General features: G+C 40.1%; 1 protein-coding gene across 11 annotated transcripts in view; it reads right to left on the reverse strand.

Annotated features, from left to right (window-relative positions):
• The window catches only part of TEAD1 (TEA domain transcription factor 1), a 168169-nt gene that overhangs the window by 34660 nt on the left and 113889 nt on the right, over window positions 1-19620 (reverse strand). For 7 of the 11 annotated variants that reach the window (XM_060275574.1, XM_060275573.1, XM_060275582.1 and 4 more), the window contains 3 exons: window positions 9797-9861; window positions 4472-4534; window positions 4320-4382 (listed from right to left, as the gene is read on the reverse strand). In XM_060275574.1, the coding sequence (XP_060131557.1) occupies window positions 4320-4382; window positions 4472-4534; window positions 9797-9861 (191 nt within the window). Of the gene's footprint in view, window positions 1-4319; window positions 4535-9796; window positions 9862-19620 lie in introns of all 11 variants that reach the window. The other 4 variants (XM_035118849.2, XM_060275591.1, XM_060275594.1 and 1 more) reach the window with 4 other exon arrangements.

Here is a 19620-nt window from a genome sequence, read left to right on the forward strand (position 1 = left end):
ATAGAACATGGCACATACAGGGAACAGTATGCTGCAGGATCACATCACTAGCAACACTGCGATGTTCAGCAGATCTGAAAAAGCCCACACAGATACAAATAAAGTCTGAACATGGGCCGTTATTGTGAATAGATTCTATTCAGATCTTCTGCGGGACATAAAATATCATAAATTGGAGAGCAACACTTGATCCCACTGCCCTCATGCATTATTCTGTCTGACTGCCTGATGCCAAGTGAACAATGCACTAGTTGAACAGTCAACATCTGTCAGAAATGGTGACAGTTCAGACTTATCGAATTCAGAATACAGATTTGCCCAGTTTTTAACATTTTGCTGTATGACTCAAATTGTATCTCCCTGAAGACATACTACAGCTCAGAATGCAAACTACAGTTCTGCACATGTGCAGAATAAGCTTTTAGCACAAGAATATTTTCATCCCTCGTCATGGTGGCCTCTGCTTCATACAGAAGCTTGAAGAGGAAGTCAAAACTTGTATGAGACTTTGCATCTTCACAGAAAGCCAAAATCTCTATCTTCTCTGATTTTACAAAGTAATTGAATAGGTTTGATCATATCTTGGCTGATGTGTCCCAAAAGAACTGCAAGGGGAAACTACTCCTTAGAAGGACTGGTAGTGCAAGAATAAATGTACTCCGTGTTCCTCCTGGTGCAGCAGGCAGACTGAGAGTAGGCACTGCTACCTCAATCTCCCACCTAGTCTGCATCAACTCGGGAAGAGGCTTGGTACAATTAGCTGTGTGCCGTTTCTAGTACTGTGCTGGAACTGTCATTCAATTTCTCAAAAGTTTTCTTTCCCTAAGAATGAAGCTTCTATTCCCCCCCCCCCTTCTCAATGCATTTTTAAATTCCTGTATGCATAGCTGCCAAGTTATCCCTTTTTTTAAGGGATTTTCCCTTATGCTGAATAGGCTTCCTCGTGAGAAAAGGGAAAACTTGGCAGCTATGTGTATGTGGAGAGATCTGATCTTGAGTTATCCTTCAGCAAGGTGGCAGAGGTTTCTTCTTTACAATAAACATTTCCCCAGTACTTTGCAGCCTCCCTAGCTGCCTGCACTTCCTGATCTCAAAAAGCCCCTTGGGAAGAGTTACCTCATGACATCTTCCCTGGACTTTAATTGAAGCCAGCAGAACCCAAGAAGGCTGCAGAGTGCAGAACAGTGGCGAGATTATTTGTAGAATGAAAGAAATGGCACTCACAAATGGTCCTTGGCAAATGTAAGGGCAAGCAAGAGGAAAATTTCACACTCTACCTATAGAATTTCACTGAAATTTTTATCTCCCAAGTTAATTTATCTCCCAAGTTAATTTTTTGGCACATCATTAGTTGCTACTACTTTCCACTTCTTCTCAAGCATAGGACAACCTGGGCTGAGTAAGACCTACTCAGTCACCAGAACTGTCTGTCTGAATTTGGGAGATGGCCTCACACTTTCCCTCTCCTGCCCCTACCACATTCTTCTGTTGTGTTTGCATACACTGTGCTGACATAATAAAAAAGAGAGCCTATGCTTGCAGCTCCCCTACAATAGAATCTCATGAAGCAAGTTCTACTCCACAAAGTCAAAGACATCCTATAGTCAAGGAAATGCTGGATAGCCCAGTTCCATTGTTATAATTATGATAGCACTGATGAGGATGACAGCGAGAGAAAGTACAAAACTCATACCAACTCCCAAAATCATAATGGATTCTGTTCTGGCAAACCATCTGACTTTGCCCTCTTGTCCATTTCTTCCTTAAGGACCATATACATAATTTCTACTTCACATGAAATAATATATTTTGCATGGATGGAGTCACTGCCCCTTCATAGATTATTATTATTATTATTATTATTATTATTATTATTATTATTATCATCATCTATCCTTTTCCATAAAAAGATCTCCTAATTATTTCTTCACTGTAGCGGCAAGGAAACTCAAGAGCAAGACTTGTGTTAATCAGTGGTTAATTTTCATCAGTGCCTGGTCGCCCAAAGCACATTTTACTGCCGCAACTTGTCTCTTTGCGCTGAAGTACATGCTGACATTGTGGGAGTGGCAGAAATTATTACTCGACAGATGTATCAGCAGATTCTTTCAGCAAATTCCATGGAACCAGTGCATTCAACAGAAAACATCACTAAATTAAATTCAGTGGAAAGAGAGAGAGAGAGCCCACCAGGAAAAAAGACTTGCAGGTATCATTGGTGTTTACTTTGCTGTCTTGCTCTGCACAAAGCTTCATCGTCATACAGGCGGTAACAGCAATAAAAAATACAGTGGTACCTCAGGTTACAAACACTTCGGGTTACAAGCTCCACTAACCCGGAAGCAGTACCTCGGGTTGCAAACTTTGCCCCAGGATGAGAACTGAAATTGTGCGCTGCCGGCGCGGCAGCCCCATTAGCGAAAGCGCACCTCAGGTTAAGAACAGTTTCAGGTTAAGAATAGACCTCCGGAACGAATGAAGTTCATAACCCGAGATACCACTGTAAATTCAAATTTAAAAGTGGTGCAATTTTAAATATTTTAGGTGTGGGTAAGAAACACACCTGGGTGGTTTTCCTGCATGGGAGAATTGCAACCTTTTAATCCTAAGAATAGGCTCTTTGGTAGAAATCGAAGCAGGTAGCCTATACTAACAAATGTCTGACTTCAGTTCCACAAAGGAATCTGCGGGTGCCCACTATTAATTTAGCACATGGTGTCAGTACACTGCTTAATTTTCTAAACAGGAGCTAAGATGCCTAATTTTAGCCATTGGATAGTTTTAGTCTGAAAATGCTACAGCCTTCTGTATCGTTGCACCTTGGGTTAAGAAGCAGTACTTTCAGAATTCTCTTGGTTCTTCACCAACCGCGACTGCTCAGCCAGCACAGCTCACAAGCCAGCCACCAACAGCCATACAAGCTTGCCAGCATGCTGCCCACAGCATATTGAAAACCCAAAGCTCCTGACAAGTAGGACAGTTACAAAGCCAGGTCTGTTATTTACACATTGCAGTTCCAGGATTGCGGCAAGCAACATCCACAGTGTTTACCACTTAGGGCAGCATAATCATTTTCTGAAATGCTTTTTGCTTTCAAGTGACTTTAGACAAACAAACAAAAAAGCTCAGCGAAAAGACAGACAAACATTAGTATGATCTCAGATGATAGTCAAGAAGATGCTATAGTTTACTGAAAAATTAAAACAAAGCACACAAAAAAACCACCCAAAACCTAACAACTGAACATTCAGGGATTTTTAAATGTAAAAATCTGGCAACGGAAGCATTTTTTAATCACTTCGTCATTCCCCTCAGAAATCAGAAAATGGGGGTGGGGTCATCACTCTTAAAGTTTAAGGGAAGCAATTGATATCTTCCCCTAGGTTATGCAATTTAGGAAACTACAAAGATAAAACTATTCAAAAAGCCCAATCCTACAGATGTTTTCTCAAAAATAAGTCCCACTGTGCTTAGTGGAGTTTACTCTCCAATATGTGACTTTAGGATCGCAGTCAGATTTACACAAATGGGACTTCCCCTTTCTTTTCCTCTCCTCTTTGAAACAGATGGGGAGACCTGAGACTGGATCTCACCCAAAGGGCGTAACTCAAAGTTAATCACTTCTAAGTCCCATTGATTTCAAGCCGAGAGCAGATGCCGAACTCTCCCACTGAAGCCAATGAAAGTGCTTCATTTTGAGTGGATCATAGCTAGAGTAAACATTTTACTTTGGTACTTTGGGTAACAAGTGATTTTAATGTAGATGTGGCAAATTAGAATCTCCGGAAATCACAGACAAATGCAAAATAGGTTGAGGTAGGATAGGAATCTAATGCTGATCAGAAAACGTGTATTTGTTTGTTTGTTTGTTTGTTTATTTATTTAAAAATCCCTGCAAGTATTTTTAAAATCCAGATAACAAGGGGTGGGGGGTGGGAAATGTACCATCTCAGTTATCAAACTGCAGCCGCATGTGTGTGCACATACAAAACTCCTATTTAACTGCAATGCTTTTAGTACAAACACTAAGTTAATGTGTGTTTTTTTGTTTAAAAAAGAAGCTTTAAAAAAGAAGTACACATGCACACAGCAAGTAACATTTTTGGAGGCTGTTAAAAAAAATAGAGAGAGAGAGAGAGAGAGAAGCCAGTGCAGAAATCAGCGAAGGGAAGAGATTAAACACAAAGAAATGTAAACAGCCACCACATGCAAGGAAACTAGGTTACAAGAATCACAGCACCAGGCATTCACCGATCACCAGGGAAAACAGGAAGTGAAAGGCATAGCAACCACAAGCCCAAAAGCAGAAAAGCGCATACCTTCAGCTTGGAATGAAAATCACGAGATTTCCTTCTGGCAAGAACCTGAATGTGACTAGACACCTGCAGGGTAGGGGAAGGGAGGGAAACAAAGGAAAAGCCTGTAACCATGGAGATGAAAAGCCCCCTACAACTGGGCAAGCCAAACGTACCTTAATGGCGGCTTGAATTTCTCGAACTTTCTTCCTTGCTAAGACCTGTATGTGACTAGACACCTACATTGTTCAGAGTTATAAAAGAAAAAGGGAAAAAAGAATAAAAAAGAAAACACAAAAGAACACAAAAAATCAAACATCTGTTTTTCTTTTTAAAATAAAAAATAAAATAAAAAAAGTTTGTTTGGGGAAGTTATTTGCATCTTCAGTAAGCTTTGCTGTTAAGAGAAGACATTCCCAGCCACACACCACGCTTTTAGCAGAGTTTACTGCTCATCACTGCAGTGACATGATTAAGAGGAAAACATTTTGGACTACTTGATTTATTTTTCTGACAGAGAGAAACTAGGACGTTGCCTACTGCTAAAGACTGCATGCTCTTTTCTTAAAACCTTTTCAACTACAGTCTTTGTAGTAAAGCATGCCTTATGGATAAACATTCACAGATTTTTTTCAAAACAAATGTTTGCTTAATATCAGATAAGACTATATAAAATTTAAGGACAAGCAGAGTGCCAAGAAAGTTGTATTTTGATGTATTCAATCGCTCTTAAGTTTCGTTGCAATTAATTAAGGAATACCCAGTTTCAAATGGAACATGAATGAATATTGCATATACAAATACTGCAGTCATAATTGTGGAGCAAAACTATCTTTGCTAGATTATGGCTACAATAGAAGCATGACAAACTTTGTAAGCAATTTATCTCATGGTCAATTTCATGTCATTATTCCGCACTAAACCAATGGAGGAGGAGGGGAATGTTATGTCAAATACAGAACACTGGGCTCAGCTAGACTGGTAAAGGACTACTGTGTTTATCACATTTTTCTCCTACCCCATGCAATGAAACCAAGAAACATTAAAAATCTAATGATTGCACCTCTCCCCATCTCAATGCTCATATAAAACAGAGCACAAACTGTCTACCACCAAAAGAAACTTTCAGAAACTTCACCCAAAAGGCAGTCAGATAATTGGCTGGAATGACATGGAAGTCACTACCTTTATAAATACTTCCTCAGAATCACACATAAAAGATACTAATGGGAGTTATTATATCCCACATCTATTCATTAGAGGGATATTTTGTATTACCAGTGTAATTATACAGAGTAATTTCATAGCTATAGGTTTTGCATCAGGCAGACTCGCAGCCACAGCACAATCTAGTTCTGGGACACAATTCTTACCCTTTATAGACAATCTGTATTATTGGATTATTTATTAGTACTGTATATATTTAATCTTAATGCTCCAGGAGCCCTTTGGTGTGCACTTGCATAATTTCCACACAAGTAGGCTTTCCTGCTGAATTCAGTTTGAGGGGTTAACACACGGAATATGTGGCACCTGACAAAATCAGTTGAGAAAATCCTGTGTGTGTGTGTGTGTGTGTGTGTGTGTGTGTGTGTGTGAGAGAGAGAGAGAGAGAGAGAGAGAGAGAGAATTTGTATTCCTGTAAACTAGAGGAGTCCATGGAATCTGGCTCAGTTCTGTTCCACACCAATTTGACTTAAATGTGTTTTCTAAATGAAAATGCAGGGACTTGGCACTTTCCTAGCTATACCAACACTAATCAGGTAAGGTGGAGATCAATGATTGTAAAAAAAGAGGAAGTCTTCATATGTAAAATGTCTCCATTATAATCCCTAAATTCTGTTCTCTCTCCACTTCAGTTAGAAGCCCTGTTCAGTACCCTTTGGGAATTGGTGGCAGCCCAGTGGCAAAGCATATACTTTTTGCATGCAAAAGATTCCAGGGTCAATTTCTCTCCAAGTAGGGCTGGGAAAAGGCACCACCAGTCAATGTAGACAATACTGCACTAGCTGAACGAATGATCTGACTTGCTGAGAAGCAGCTTCTTGTATTCTGAATAGAAAAACTAAGTTTACATATGACTGATGCAAATACTGGCTCAATTCAGACATTACACCAACACAAACCAGAGGCTGAGCTTCCAAATATACAGTGGTACCTCGGTTTAAGTACACAATTGGTTCCAGAAGTCTGTACTTAACCTGAAGCATACTTAACCTGAAGCGAACTTTCCCATTAAAAGTAATGGAACGTGGATGAATCCGTTCCAGACAGGTCCGCAGAGTACTTAAACAGAAAGTACTCAAACCGAAGCGTACTTAAACCGAGGTATGACTGTATAGGTGAACTATAGTTCACAGCTATTTGTGTAATTTCATTCTCCTTCCACTCTGTGCAGTCTTTAGTTGCAGCAACAATGGTTTATAAATGGAGATACCACTCCAAACTATAGTTGGCAAAAAACCATGATTTCCATATTTCCATTGGGCCCGCTGGTTCACAAATGATGGCTTGTTGATTTAACTAAGCTATAGTTAAACCTTCTCAACCATGGTTGGCACGGTATCTGAACTGACCATAAATAAGACAAATGGAACACAACTGTTACTTATCCAGGGAAAAGACTAAGTGCTGAGTGATGCTAATGTTGCCTTTTAGTCTCTTATGAACTCTGATGCAAATTCTTCAAAGCCATGTGCATCTCTTGCCTGATTGGGGATGTCATGTCTGATAGGAAATTTAAATGTTACTTGTGAAAACTACCTAAAGCTTTAAAAAATAATAATACACAAAATACCACATCCAGTTCTGTAAGGAAAGCAGACAGTTGTTGTTGTTTTTAAGCCTGCAAATTACCTGCAGGTAACAGCTTATCCAAGAAACACAAATAACATTGTAGGTTGGGTTACTAGTCTGTCTTTTATGGTTGCTTGCCCCTCATTTTTGTTGCTGCTTGCCTAATATTCACTGTACTTAGATGTCACCAGCAAAAAATACAATTTGTTGTTGTTTAGTCGTTTAGTCGTGCCTGACTCCTCGTGATCCCATGGACCAGAGCACGCCAGGCACTCCTGTCTTGCACTGCCTCCCGCAGTTTGGTCAAACTCATGTTCGTAGCTTCGAGAACACTGTCCAACCATCTCGTCCTCTGTCTTCCCCTTCTCCTTGTGCCCTCAATCTTTCCCAGAATCAGGGTCTTTTCCAGGGAGTCTTCTCATGAGGTGGCCAAAGTATTGGAGCCTCAGCTTCACGATCTGTCCTTCCAGTGAGCACTCAGGGCTGATTTCCTTCAGAATGGATAGGTTCGATCTTCTTGCAGTCCATGGGACTCTCAAGACAAGAGTCTCCTCCGGCATCATAATTCAAAAGCACCATTACAATTATTTCACTATAAATAAGTAGATGCGTATACCACTGGCATTTGGCCATTTCTTCCCTTTTTTTCCTGACCCTGACCTCGATCAGCAGAATCACATAGCAACCCCTGGAAGAGAATCTTGTGTGCATTCATTTGTATTAGAGTCATTGCAGAAAAGTAATCTACCAAAATCTCTTGCCTACATTCCTGTACCAACCAGTCCCAACAAGAATGTATATCCTGCAGTGCCAAAATCTGATATATCTGACCTATGTAGCAACCTTGCTAATGTCCAAATAAATGACCTCTGGGGACACATTTGTACAGCCCTCTTCTTAAGACTTGCCAACTTTATTATTATTATTATTATTATTATTCTGAGCGCAGGAAATTTTCAAAACCTCCAAATTGCAGGAACCATAAGTGGAAAATATTAAATTTCCTATTTTAAAAAGTGGGTCAACAAATCATAGTTGCACAAATAGGCTTGAAATATCTGTGTGTCTTCGGTGATCAAAATCCTTTTACAAACCTCATATTTTTATTTTTAAGCATGTTTTAGGAAATCTTGCAGGTGGGGTTATTATAAAAACGAGGCTAAGTGAGATAATAAACATCAAAAGGCGAGGGTGATCCCTACTTGAAAATGAAATAGATGCGAAACTCACAAAGGACATGCATAGTGGCATATGTTGATGTACATATGTAAATGAAGAATGTTCCATAATCTCTGATGAAAGATATTACAAGGGAATACAAAGTTACTAGCTCCAGGTGAAGCACGGACAACCCTTCATAGTTTCTGTGTCTCTCTTGGAAGTTGTAATGCATACCAAGCTTTGTCACCTCAGCATATAAATGTACTTTGTATTACTTTCCTGTGTCATAAAAATGTGAGAGAGCAGCTAAAACTCTAATAATTCAACAGGCTTCCACAGCTTGCACAGCAATATAAGTAGCTGGAGGAGGTAGATCAGCTTTTAAAAAAAGAATCCCAAATCACATCTCATGCAGAGACAGATGTGGGTTCTTGGTCCCATTGATACCGGTAGAAGGACATATCCTCCTCTAGATCTTTCATGGAATCCAAAGCCTCCATTTACCTATTCTTTCATTACTAGCTAGTTTTCAATTCTCTGTCCCATTGGTTTAAAAGAAACCCTTTCTGCCAATCCTGCTTGGATACACTTTCAACATCAACATATGAGATACAATTAAGCGTCTCTTAGCAGGTTCTGGGGACATTCTTCTTTGTCTGGAGAAATTCCAGTTGTAACTTGCTAATCAAGGGGTAAACTTCCTGCTTTTTCTTGCTTCTTTGTCCTGAGACAACATGAGGCTGTCCCTGTTTGAAATGGCTTGAACAAAGGACTTTGGGAAACAGTCTTAAATTTGGATCTTGCATGGCCTACAAACTGCGTGAATGACTTTACCTAAGAAAACATGCAATTTGCTACCCTTTGCTATAAAGCATTCTGTTCCTAAAGGATTTCCTGAAATATATTTGGATGACTTTAAAACGACGTGTTTTTATATTGTATTTTTATGTTGTGAACTGCTCTGAGAGCTATGGATGAAGGGCAGTATACAAATTTAATAAAGAACATAAATAAAAATAATAATGCACCTTGAAATTAGTCAGCCTCACAAAGTCACCACAAGATCCCTGTTACCACTTTTGCTCCCCAAATATTATTAGGATTCTTCTCATAAGAGCAATTTAATAACGCCTTTGTGTCAGAAGGAAGGATTTGATTTTGGCAGTCCAGATGAGGGTTTTGTAGGTTTTTGCCCTTTGCGAGCCAAATGAATGGGCTGGGAGGACAGGAGCAGCTGAAGAAAACACAACTATGTCCCATCATAGCAACTCAGTAATTTATTCTTAAATTAATTGATTAATGCATCCAACAGATTTCTATAAAGATAGGGCTTATGACTGCAAGCATACGGTGTGCTTAAGGAAGTTGTCACTGAAGTGATGAATGGCAACAAGCAGCAGTATTTCTTAACACAAACTCAATACATTGAAAAAAGCAAGGCAGGAACTAACAAGAGCTGAAGCAAAGGCAGCCACTGCAGCCAAGACTGCTACATTCTGTCATTCATTGACATGCACAGTTTTTATCCTGCAGGATTTCCTTACCTGTTTCCTGGTCCGTGTCTTTCCCGTTCTAAGTTTGATGTATCTGGCTATCAGTTCATTCCTACCTGAAACAAATACAGATTTACAATGAAGAACAAAAACAGAAATTCAGCATGGAGGTATAAATGCGAAGAGCTGCACAACTAAAAAATACAGATCGGCAACAAGTATTATGTGCATTTTAAAAATGGATCAGGTCCTGTGCCCCAAAATTGTATTTTCAAATGAAATAGCACAAGCAAGCTGGCATGTGGAATGAAGAGACTGAGGAAAATAGCTTAGTGACTGAGCCACAAGAGAATTCTCCTGCAAAAGCAGTTGCAAAATTCAGCAACATTCTGGGAGGCAATGACAATCTGATTGTAGAAAACTGCAATACTTTTAGAATTTTAAACTAAATTATTTTAATGGCTAACATGAGCTAAGTCAAAATAAGTAGGGGAAATAACCTGTGCTTTCTTCTTCCATCTCTCCCCTGACTCAGAAACGTCACAAAATACTAGATATGTACCGGTATTGAGAAAAATAAAGCAAGCATCACACTTGTGTGGGATTGTACCTAGGAGACTGGCAGAGGACCACAGAGGTCATCTCAAGCCCCTCCTCTCCACAACAGAAGAGTTAAATGACATAAGGACATTCAAATAAATATGGCATCTCCCCAGTTCATTCAATCAATTTACTTTTCTCTTTGACAAATGTATGGCATGGTGTGAAATATCACTGTGTTTTCCCAGTAGCAAAGCCCTGGCTACTGTTTGCCCAAAATGTTTCTATTTGAAAACCACCAACATGTATTCTGTGTTTGGATTCTTGCAAAATACTAGAGTCAGAGATGGTTGGGCAGCGTTCTCAAAGCTACTAACACGAGTTTGACCAAACCGTGTGAGGCAGTGGAAGAAAAGGAGTGCCTGGCATGCTCTGGTCACGAAGACTCGGACACGACTAAACAACAACAACAACGAGTCAGGATTCTTATAATCAAGTGTAGGAAGAGTGACTACAGGACTTATAAACTGCTGCTCATTGGATCATCCACAGCAAACAAGAAACCTTTTGTGAACTGGAAGAGAGTCTCTTAGTCCATCAGTAGGCTTCAAATGACTTTCTGTGGGCGGACAGGCTAGTGGCTGAGCAAATAACTTGTGTGAACTTGTTGGCAACACTGGTGACAACTGTGCTGTTTCAAAATATAACACCATACGTTTCTGTGTGCTTTTGACTCCGCTCCTCCGTTTTCTCCTTCCTAACAGGATGATATTATTAGTCCACAGAGGTGATTAAGATTTAAACAACCCCAGCTTTCCAGTACCGCCTTCAATCAGTTTGGATTCTCAATATGATCTAGCTCTGTGGTACAGCCGGAGATTATGATGGTATGCTTGTTTGTGGCTATTCTGTTACAGAAATCCATCCTGTCCGAGATTTCTAGAGTATATCCTGTTATTATTTCAGCCTCTTGATTTCAAGATATTTTCTTTAAAAACTCAACAGACCTAATTGTGTCAGGTGCTGCAGATCATCAGACTATATGCTAGTTTTGTTTAAATGCTCAGATGAGTAAAGTTCATTATATGTTCCACATTCTTTATCACCATCACATGCCTGTTCTTGGGTAAACAGGACTATCCCATTCTCTCCCAGCGCAGTGGTCATGTAATGAAAGGGCGGCAGACATCTGGTTTTTAGGATCCCTGAGAACCTGAAGATATAGCAACTGGAGCCAGGTGCAAAAGATATGCATGCAGAATTTTTTTTTTTAAAAAAAATTGCCTGGGGATTTCATTATAGAGTCCCAGAGTTAAACTGAATTAAAAGTCTTTCCACATAAAGTCCACTCTTGGTTACCCTCCCCATCTTGATTTCAACAGTATTTTCTTTGGAGGGTTGGGTGGTCTTTTTGTTGTTGAGAGTCAGAGATCCTTGCTGATCCGTTTCAAAACATTGTGCTTCCTTCCAATTCTATGATTCCATCTAGAAGTCTATACCTAGATCAGGCATGGCCAAACTTGGCCCTCCAGCTGTTTTGGGACTACAACTCAAATCATCCCTAGCTAACAGGACCAGTGGTCACGGATGATGGGAAATGTAGTCCCCAAACAGCTGGAGGGCCAAGTTTGGCCATGCCTGAACTAGATCCTTATATACCTTCTGCCCATCCCTCATGTAAGACCAACTGGTTGCTATGAGAGAGGCTAAAAAAATCACTACAGTCATACCTCTGCTTACGTATCCCTCTGGATGCGTAAACTTTGGGTTGCGAACACGGCAAACCCAGAAGTGTATACTTCTGGGTTTCACCCCGCACGCGTGCACAGAAGGGCGCCTCCAGTTATGAAGATTTCGGGATGCGGCCAGGCCTCCAGAATGGATCCCATTTGTAACTGGAGGTACCACTGTACCACGCACCTGCGTCTTGAGGAGATCCTTCTGCTGCTCCCCTGCTTCACATCCAGAGGAACAAAGTATTCTCTTGGTGTAAGAGGTTGTGTTTTTGTTTTTGTTTGTTTTATCCTATTTATCTAATTTTGGTGTTTTTAAAATCTGTTCTTCAATCTGTTCTCGTCTTTCTCTCCCCCTACCTCACCAATACATCTCCTCATGGATCCATTTCTTCCAACATTTTAATTTTTAAAAGAATTATGGTTGTTGATGGAAATTTTGAGCATTGTCTAAGAGGGAAGATACAAATATTAAAAATGAAAAGTAATATAATAAGAAAAGTAAGCATAACCAAAGGGATATTACAATATAGACATGGTTGTGAAATACACTGTTTGGAGAAGCCTCCGGGAATTCTTCAAGGCACATGAGGGAATAAAAGTCAGGTCTGAACTTTGAAAGTCAGAAATGTTGAATTGTGCCTTGGATGTGGTGTACAATTTTTCATTTTTCTATCTTAATCTCCAAATGCATCATCACATTGCAAAGAAACACACAAACAGAAGGCCAAATGGGGCAGTAGTTAAAACAAAACCTTACTTGGTGAATAATATACAATCCTGTCAAAAATCTCTGTTAAAAAACAAAACTTTTTTTTTAACCCCCACATTATTTAAATCAAATAATGTCAAGCCCTTGCTGGGAAAATTGGAAAATTCCTAAGGCGTTAAGCAGAACAATCCTATACAGAAATAGGTCCTATAAAGTTCAAAGGTGCTTATTCGCGGGTAAAGGGGTATTGGATTGCAGTCTTAGGCACTCTTCCTCCTCACCCAAGTACAGACCTGATTTTAAAAATGCAAATAAAATACATCCTTATATCTGTTCATAGATGCTTGAGCAAAGAGGGAAGACTTACATTTCCTATAGAAGGTACTCTAAGGTTACCAGACGTCCCTGTTTCCCAGGGACAGTCCCTGGATTTACAAATCAGTCCCCATACAAAATCCATTGAAGTTGAAAAGGTCCCCAGATTCATTGAAAAAAATATGGTAACTTTAAGGTACTCGGCACAAATTCTAACACCAAATTTACTCAGCTGAATAGAACATGCAAGTTTTTGTTTGAAATCCTAGATCCAACCAAATTCTTTCTCACTAGCTTTTAATAGAGATTTTTGTGCCATTTGGATCAGTGGTGCCTGAGAATTATTCTTCATTAGCAGCATTCCGAAAGAAACTTTAAGCCAGCATTAGGAATGTCTGAATGCTCTCAGGCCTTCCAGGATTTAACATCTTACACCGCAAAAAAATTCTGCATGCCTACCCATGAAAGTGCCTATGTTAAAGGCGGGTGTGCATGTGTGTGTGCATGCAAGCAAAAAAACAACAACCCCACCTTGTGTAGCATTTGTGGCCAGGGGAGAGAAATTTTAAATCCAAATTAGTTAACAAGAAACCTCTCTTGTAGATAAAAGTCAACAACTGATTAAACAGATTTTAAGACACCCGCTATTTTAAAGCCATGAGCAAAATCTTTCTTAAGCCTTTAAAAAATATTATAGGCAGGTGTTAAGTCATCCCCATAGCGAGTGTTTAGAGTGTTCCTCTTAGTCAGTTTTGAGAAGGCTTACAGGAAAGGGGTGGGGTGGGAGATTGGGCAAGGCTTTCCTATGCAGGCAGCGTTTTGTTCAGACAAGCTTACTGCAGAAGGTCATGTGACATAGGCCAAATAAACAGCATCTGGGGATTTTCAATTACAGACCTTCACCCAGCATGCCTGCACTGTAATCTCTACCAGATGAGGCTCAGGCCTCACTATTTTCAATAATTCACACACTGTGTACACATAACATGACAATAAGGGCATTCATGCAACCGCCTGATTCGCACATCAAAGCTCCCAAATGGCCAGCTGTAAGCATGCTTACTGCTGAATAATTCATTCTTTTCACAGGCTTGAAAAAACGCTCAGCAGGACTTGGCAAGCTTGTGTTCTTTCCTGTGTGGTATGCTAAACTCAAATTTTGAAAGAGGCACAGCCCCACTTTAAAAAGAGGGGGGAAGGGGGGGAAGAATAAGAAGAAGGGAGCTAGAGATTCAACCATTTAAATGCACATTTGCAAGGATTCAAATGGTGCATGTTTTTTTTAAAGAAATAAAAAATAAAAAAGCAGTCAGCTAAATGAGCCTCAGTTCCAAATGAGGGAAAGAAAGAAGGCCAGAGAGTGCAGGCAGACGCACAAAACCGTTCTCGTGCTTTGGGAGGCAGGTGTTTAATGTGGGGGTGGGGAGGAGCAGCTTTCGAAGGGTTCTCTCTTCCCATAAGCAGATAGACAAAAGTATTTCTGCCCTGCCAGATGCTTAACAGTTTTACAATTGCAAAAAAATTAATTTCAACAAATCTAGATTCCCTCCGAACTATACACTGCTTTAAAAACTTTGCTTCTCTATAAAGACCATACTTGCCTAAAGGATGGGGAAATTATAATTAGAATGCTGCATTATTTTTTTGCCTTGCTGCATTTTAAAAAACATGCAGCTAGAATTTTAACCGCAAGACAGTTCTAAATGTGTTTATATTATATTCTGATAGATCTGTTTTGCTCGCCCTCCAAAGCCACATTCTTTTAAGGAAATCCCGTGCTTCATAATATCAAGTTTTCTTATCTGCCAATCAACACTACAACCAGCAGGATCAACTAGTCACGACCTCCCCTCATAGCAAACACATGCTGCTTACCAGCTGTGGGCTGTGCATTTTTACACCCTTTCCCCTATCATTCAGAGTGGTTTCCTCTTAATCACAATAATCCTAAAAGTGCTAAAACATATCAATCGTCCTCTAAGCCCTGCCTACAAAAGGCCAGCCATCATGCTTTTATGGGCTTGTCCAACAGCAGCTGATACTTCATTCAGCTGCAAATCCAATTTAGCAGCCTCAAGAGGTTTAGCATCCCTGGAAAAAAAATATTGGGTGTTGATCCTTCATGGTTAAGCCAGCAATGTTCTTCTGCCATGTTGTATTTGCACTCCTGTTGGATTTCCCCAGTTGAGATGAAATAGTACAGGGTTACTTTTGGAAGCACTGTGCTGACAGTGATTTTATATATGTGTGTATATTTATGTTTCAATTATGCGTATATACAATAGTAAGTATATATTACAATATTATGAAAGCTTTCATAAGCTAAATGTTACAAATATAAGTAAACTGTAGGCTAGTGTAATTAGGACAAATACGAAACACACACCATAAATATATATGTCATTCCTTAAAAACTTCTTCAAAAAACCCTTTGCCGTGTGCCCATGACAAAATTCATGTCAATTCCTCTAGACGTTGTGCTCTGACCATATAGCCAACAAATTTCATTCGTTCCTGCATGAAATATGAACTAGGGTGCTGAATAAGGACACTAAAATAATTCATTTCATGCCCACTACTTTTCAAATCCTTTGCCATGAACTCCCCAAAGCAGAATGGCTTCTCTCTCCCTCGCGTTTTTACTTTTTCGTCTTCTTTACAAAAGGAACCTTCCAATGACCTGGCTATAACTTCCTTCTTATCCCATTCCATTGCCTTTAATATATTTGTCCTGAAGTATCCTAGCCATTCATGACCAATCTATAGTTTTGGAAATTCTCTTCTCAAGAGACCATAACCCAGCCCAACATTAGATGTGATTAAACCCATTGGTTGGAATAGTGCAAAACACTTCTTGTTCTGTCTTGGATTGTGGCTTTTGAAAACCCATCTTGCCATTAAAACACAGCTACTCCTAGGAGTAAGCATACAATATTTAATGGTCTTAGGCACCTCAGTTTATACAATTAATGATTCAGACCCCTGCCCTCACAGTGCTGTGAGCCTCAGCAACAGAATACTTAAGATTTACATCTGATGAATTTGCATTTATATACTTTGCTGTGCAATATTAAGTGCATCATGTTTCACTGAGAAATTTGTCCAAAATTAATGTCTATTTAGTGACTTCCCAAAACATCACACAACCTTAAGAAACCACAACCTGCAGTTCTGATCAAGGAAGATGAAATAGAAATCAAGATTACCTTACATTTGTTTGTAGAAAGATCATTACCACTATTTTTCTTGCTGCGGTAACAGGCCAACAAACTAATCAAATATGAACTTTATATGCTGAGGTTGTATTTGACTTTTAGAAAGTGCTGATTTACGCAGTGCACCAAACAAATTAAAACAAGTACTCTTCTGCCAAGAATTCATAGTGAAAAGTCCAACTTGGACAGAAATCCTTCAGATATGTAGACAATAGGTTGGCTCATCTGTCATGCATGATGGATGAGTTAGGGGGATTGAAATCAGGATTTGCATCATAATAGATAAAAATTAGCAAAGTAGAATTTCTCAGTTGGTGGCTTCAGTTTTGCCAAGGAAAAAGGAGGTCCCCTTTTCAGAAGAATTACAGTTGGCTTGCAGTCTTCATTTGAAGAGGCTTTATTCTAAATGCTGATTAACTTTCTTAATAATGAAAAACGGTTAGCTTGGATAAGTTTCAGATTCTCATACAGTCTTTTTTTTTTAAGCTCAGTTCTTAACTGTATATATGTGTCCAGGAAATGTACAGTTTTTCACTGTTCACATTACATTATAGCATAAAGGAAAAATTATGGGGAAAGCAGTAATTTAATATGAAAGGAAAATTATTTTCTTGCAAGATTGGAAAGCTATTCTCTGTGAGAATAAGGCCAAGTCTGTTAATGACATTGCTCATAACACCACTTTGAAGACTCATTGAATTTAGAGAGTTGCCAAAATACTCTGCTTATGTTATGCTAATGTCACACTACAACATGAGCACCTTTCACAGGGATTAACAAGTGAGGCCTAAGAATAAATGGAAGAAACAGGCAGGATTCAATTAAGTTGTTACCTGAAAATAACATGGTCCGGTCACACAATGGGGCTCCCCCCTTCTCCCCCCACCCCATGCATCCAGACAACTGTAAAACTGTTCTGGAGGCATGGGGTATCCCCAGAACATGTTTGGAGGAAAGAGGGAAAGTCCTGTTGCACAAGGAGACCTTGTTCCCTAGGCACATACCCCATTTCGTGCTACGTTGGATTCCACTCTTTAATGTAAATATATTCATGTACGCTGTCAAATATATAGTTTATAGGTGAGGTAAAGGACCCCTGGACAGTTACGTTCAGTCAAAGGCAACTATGCAGTTGTGGCGCTCATCTCGCTTTCAGGCCGAGGGAGCCAGCATTTGTCCACAGACAGCTTTCCGGGTTATATGGCCAGCATGACTAAACTGCTTCTGGCACAACAGAACACCGTGACGGAAACCAGAGCACACAGAAACACTGTTTACCTTCCTGGTGCAGCGGTACCTATTTATCTACTTGCACTGGTGTGCTTTTGAACTGTGGGACACAGGTGGCGCTGTGGTGTAAACCACTGAGCCTTTTGGGCTTGCCGATCAGAAGGTCGGCGGTTCGAATCCCCGCAACGGGGTGAGCTCCTGTTGCTCTGTCCCAGCTCCTGCCAACCTAGCAGTTTGAAAGCACACCAGTGCAGGTAGGTCTTCCAGCTTCACAATGGAGGTTTAAGAAATGGCTTTGCTCCAGCTGAAGAGGAAGACATTGCTTTGGTCCTGCCCTCCCATCAAAGCCACGGATGCCTTTCAAAAATCTGCTCCAAAGGATTGGAGATCCCTCTGGAACCAGGGTGGGGTGGAGGTGGTATGTGCAAGAGGAGAGAAAAACTGGCAAAAACATCCTCCTGCTTCTGCTAGAAGGATTCCTCCACTGGACCAGAAGCTTCCTGTGGACAAAAGAGAGTCCTTCCATTTGTGGATGGTGAATTTTAGGACTCACCCAGTATAACTGACCACAGTGACATCATTTTTTAAAATCATTCAACAGAAGTATCAAAAGTTGAATACAAAACTCAGTGAATATAAAAATTTAAATTAGTACCGATCTATTTACATGATCAAAAAGAAAAGAAAAATATAAATAACATATGGGTATATATTGTGTGGCTACATAGCATTACTTTATTAATATCAGGGTACCACATAAATTCCTGCCAACCTAGAAGTTCAAAAGCACATCAAAATGCAAGTAGATAAATAGGAACCACTATAGCGGGAAGGTAAATGGCGTTTCCATGTGCTGCTCTGGTTTGCCAGAAGCGGCCTTGTCATGCTGGCCACATGACCTGGAAGCTATACGCTGGCTCCCTCGGCCAATAAAGCGAGATGAGCGCGCAACCCCAGAGTTGGTCATGACTGGACCTAACGGTCAGGGGTCCCTTTACCTATGGAGTTCTATCATTCCAGTATAGTATAAACAAACTCAATTTTTCAATCAGTTTAATATATTTCTATCCGCCCTCACTTACACTAATTAGATTAGTCAATTCCAACCATATAAGCCAGATGCCAAAATTTAACTACCAGTAGCAGGGAATCACCAGAAGGCAGAGTAGGGGATTTCCAGTATTGACACACCACTATTTTAGTTACAGTTAATAAATAAGTTGTCATTTCAACATCCTCCTCTGATACTATATTTTAAGGTTCTCTGCTTTTGATATAGGAAGTAATGCTGCCTCAAAAGGGTTCTCTCTAGCTACACTATCATTAGTTCAGATGCTAGTGACTTAATAATGAAAGCTTCTTGGAGGGTAAAGCTTTAAAAACATAAAAAATCATGTTTTCATTAAGCCAATGACCATTTTGTGGAAGAGCCTGGCCCCTAAGTTTGCATACCCTTCCTATTAATAGTACACACACCAAAAAAATCAAATGCTACAACCATCACGTGACAATTTGTTTTCTATGCCAAAGAGACTTATGTGGTTCATCTGACACTGTTTAGCACATACCGTATTTTTCCATGTATAAGACCATGCTTTTCGCTTTAAAAAAAAAAGGCAAAAATTGGGTGTAGTCTTCTACACGGATAGTGAATGCAGGGGACGACGATGTGCGATTAATGGCAGCAGCAAGCAGGAGATTGGCAGTGGCGATTGGGCGGGTGATTGGTAGCTGTGGCAAGGCCTGTTGGCGATTGGCTATGGGTTTGGCAATTGGGCAGGAGATTGGCGGATGCGGCAAGTGGGCGGGTGGACTGTTGGTCGCGGCGGGCAGACAATTGGCGGCTACGGTGAGGTGTGTGATCGGCAGTGGCTGTGGCAAGCGATCGGCAGTGGCAGGCAGGTGGGTGGGCGATTGGCAGAAGTGAGCTCCCCCACCCCCCAACAAAGCTAAACAACTTACTTTCTTATTTTTTGGGTTAAAAAAAATTGGGGGCGTCTTATACACAGAAAAATACAGTGTGGCCAGGGTGGAAGATAAATTTTGCATTTGTAGCAGGTCTCAAGATGTTTTTAAACTTGCATAGTGTTAATCAAGAAGATCTGGAATCAGGTTACAAAGTATAACAAG

This window comes from Zootoca vivipara, chromosome 1, assembly GCF_963506605.1.
Source record: "Zootoca vivipara chromosome 1, rZooViv1.1, whole genome shotgun sequence".
NCBI classification, from domain to species: Eukaryota; Metazoa; Chordata; class Lepidosauria; order Squamata; family Lacertidae; genus Zootoca; species Zootoca vivipara.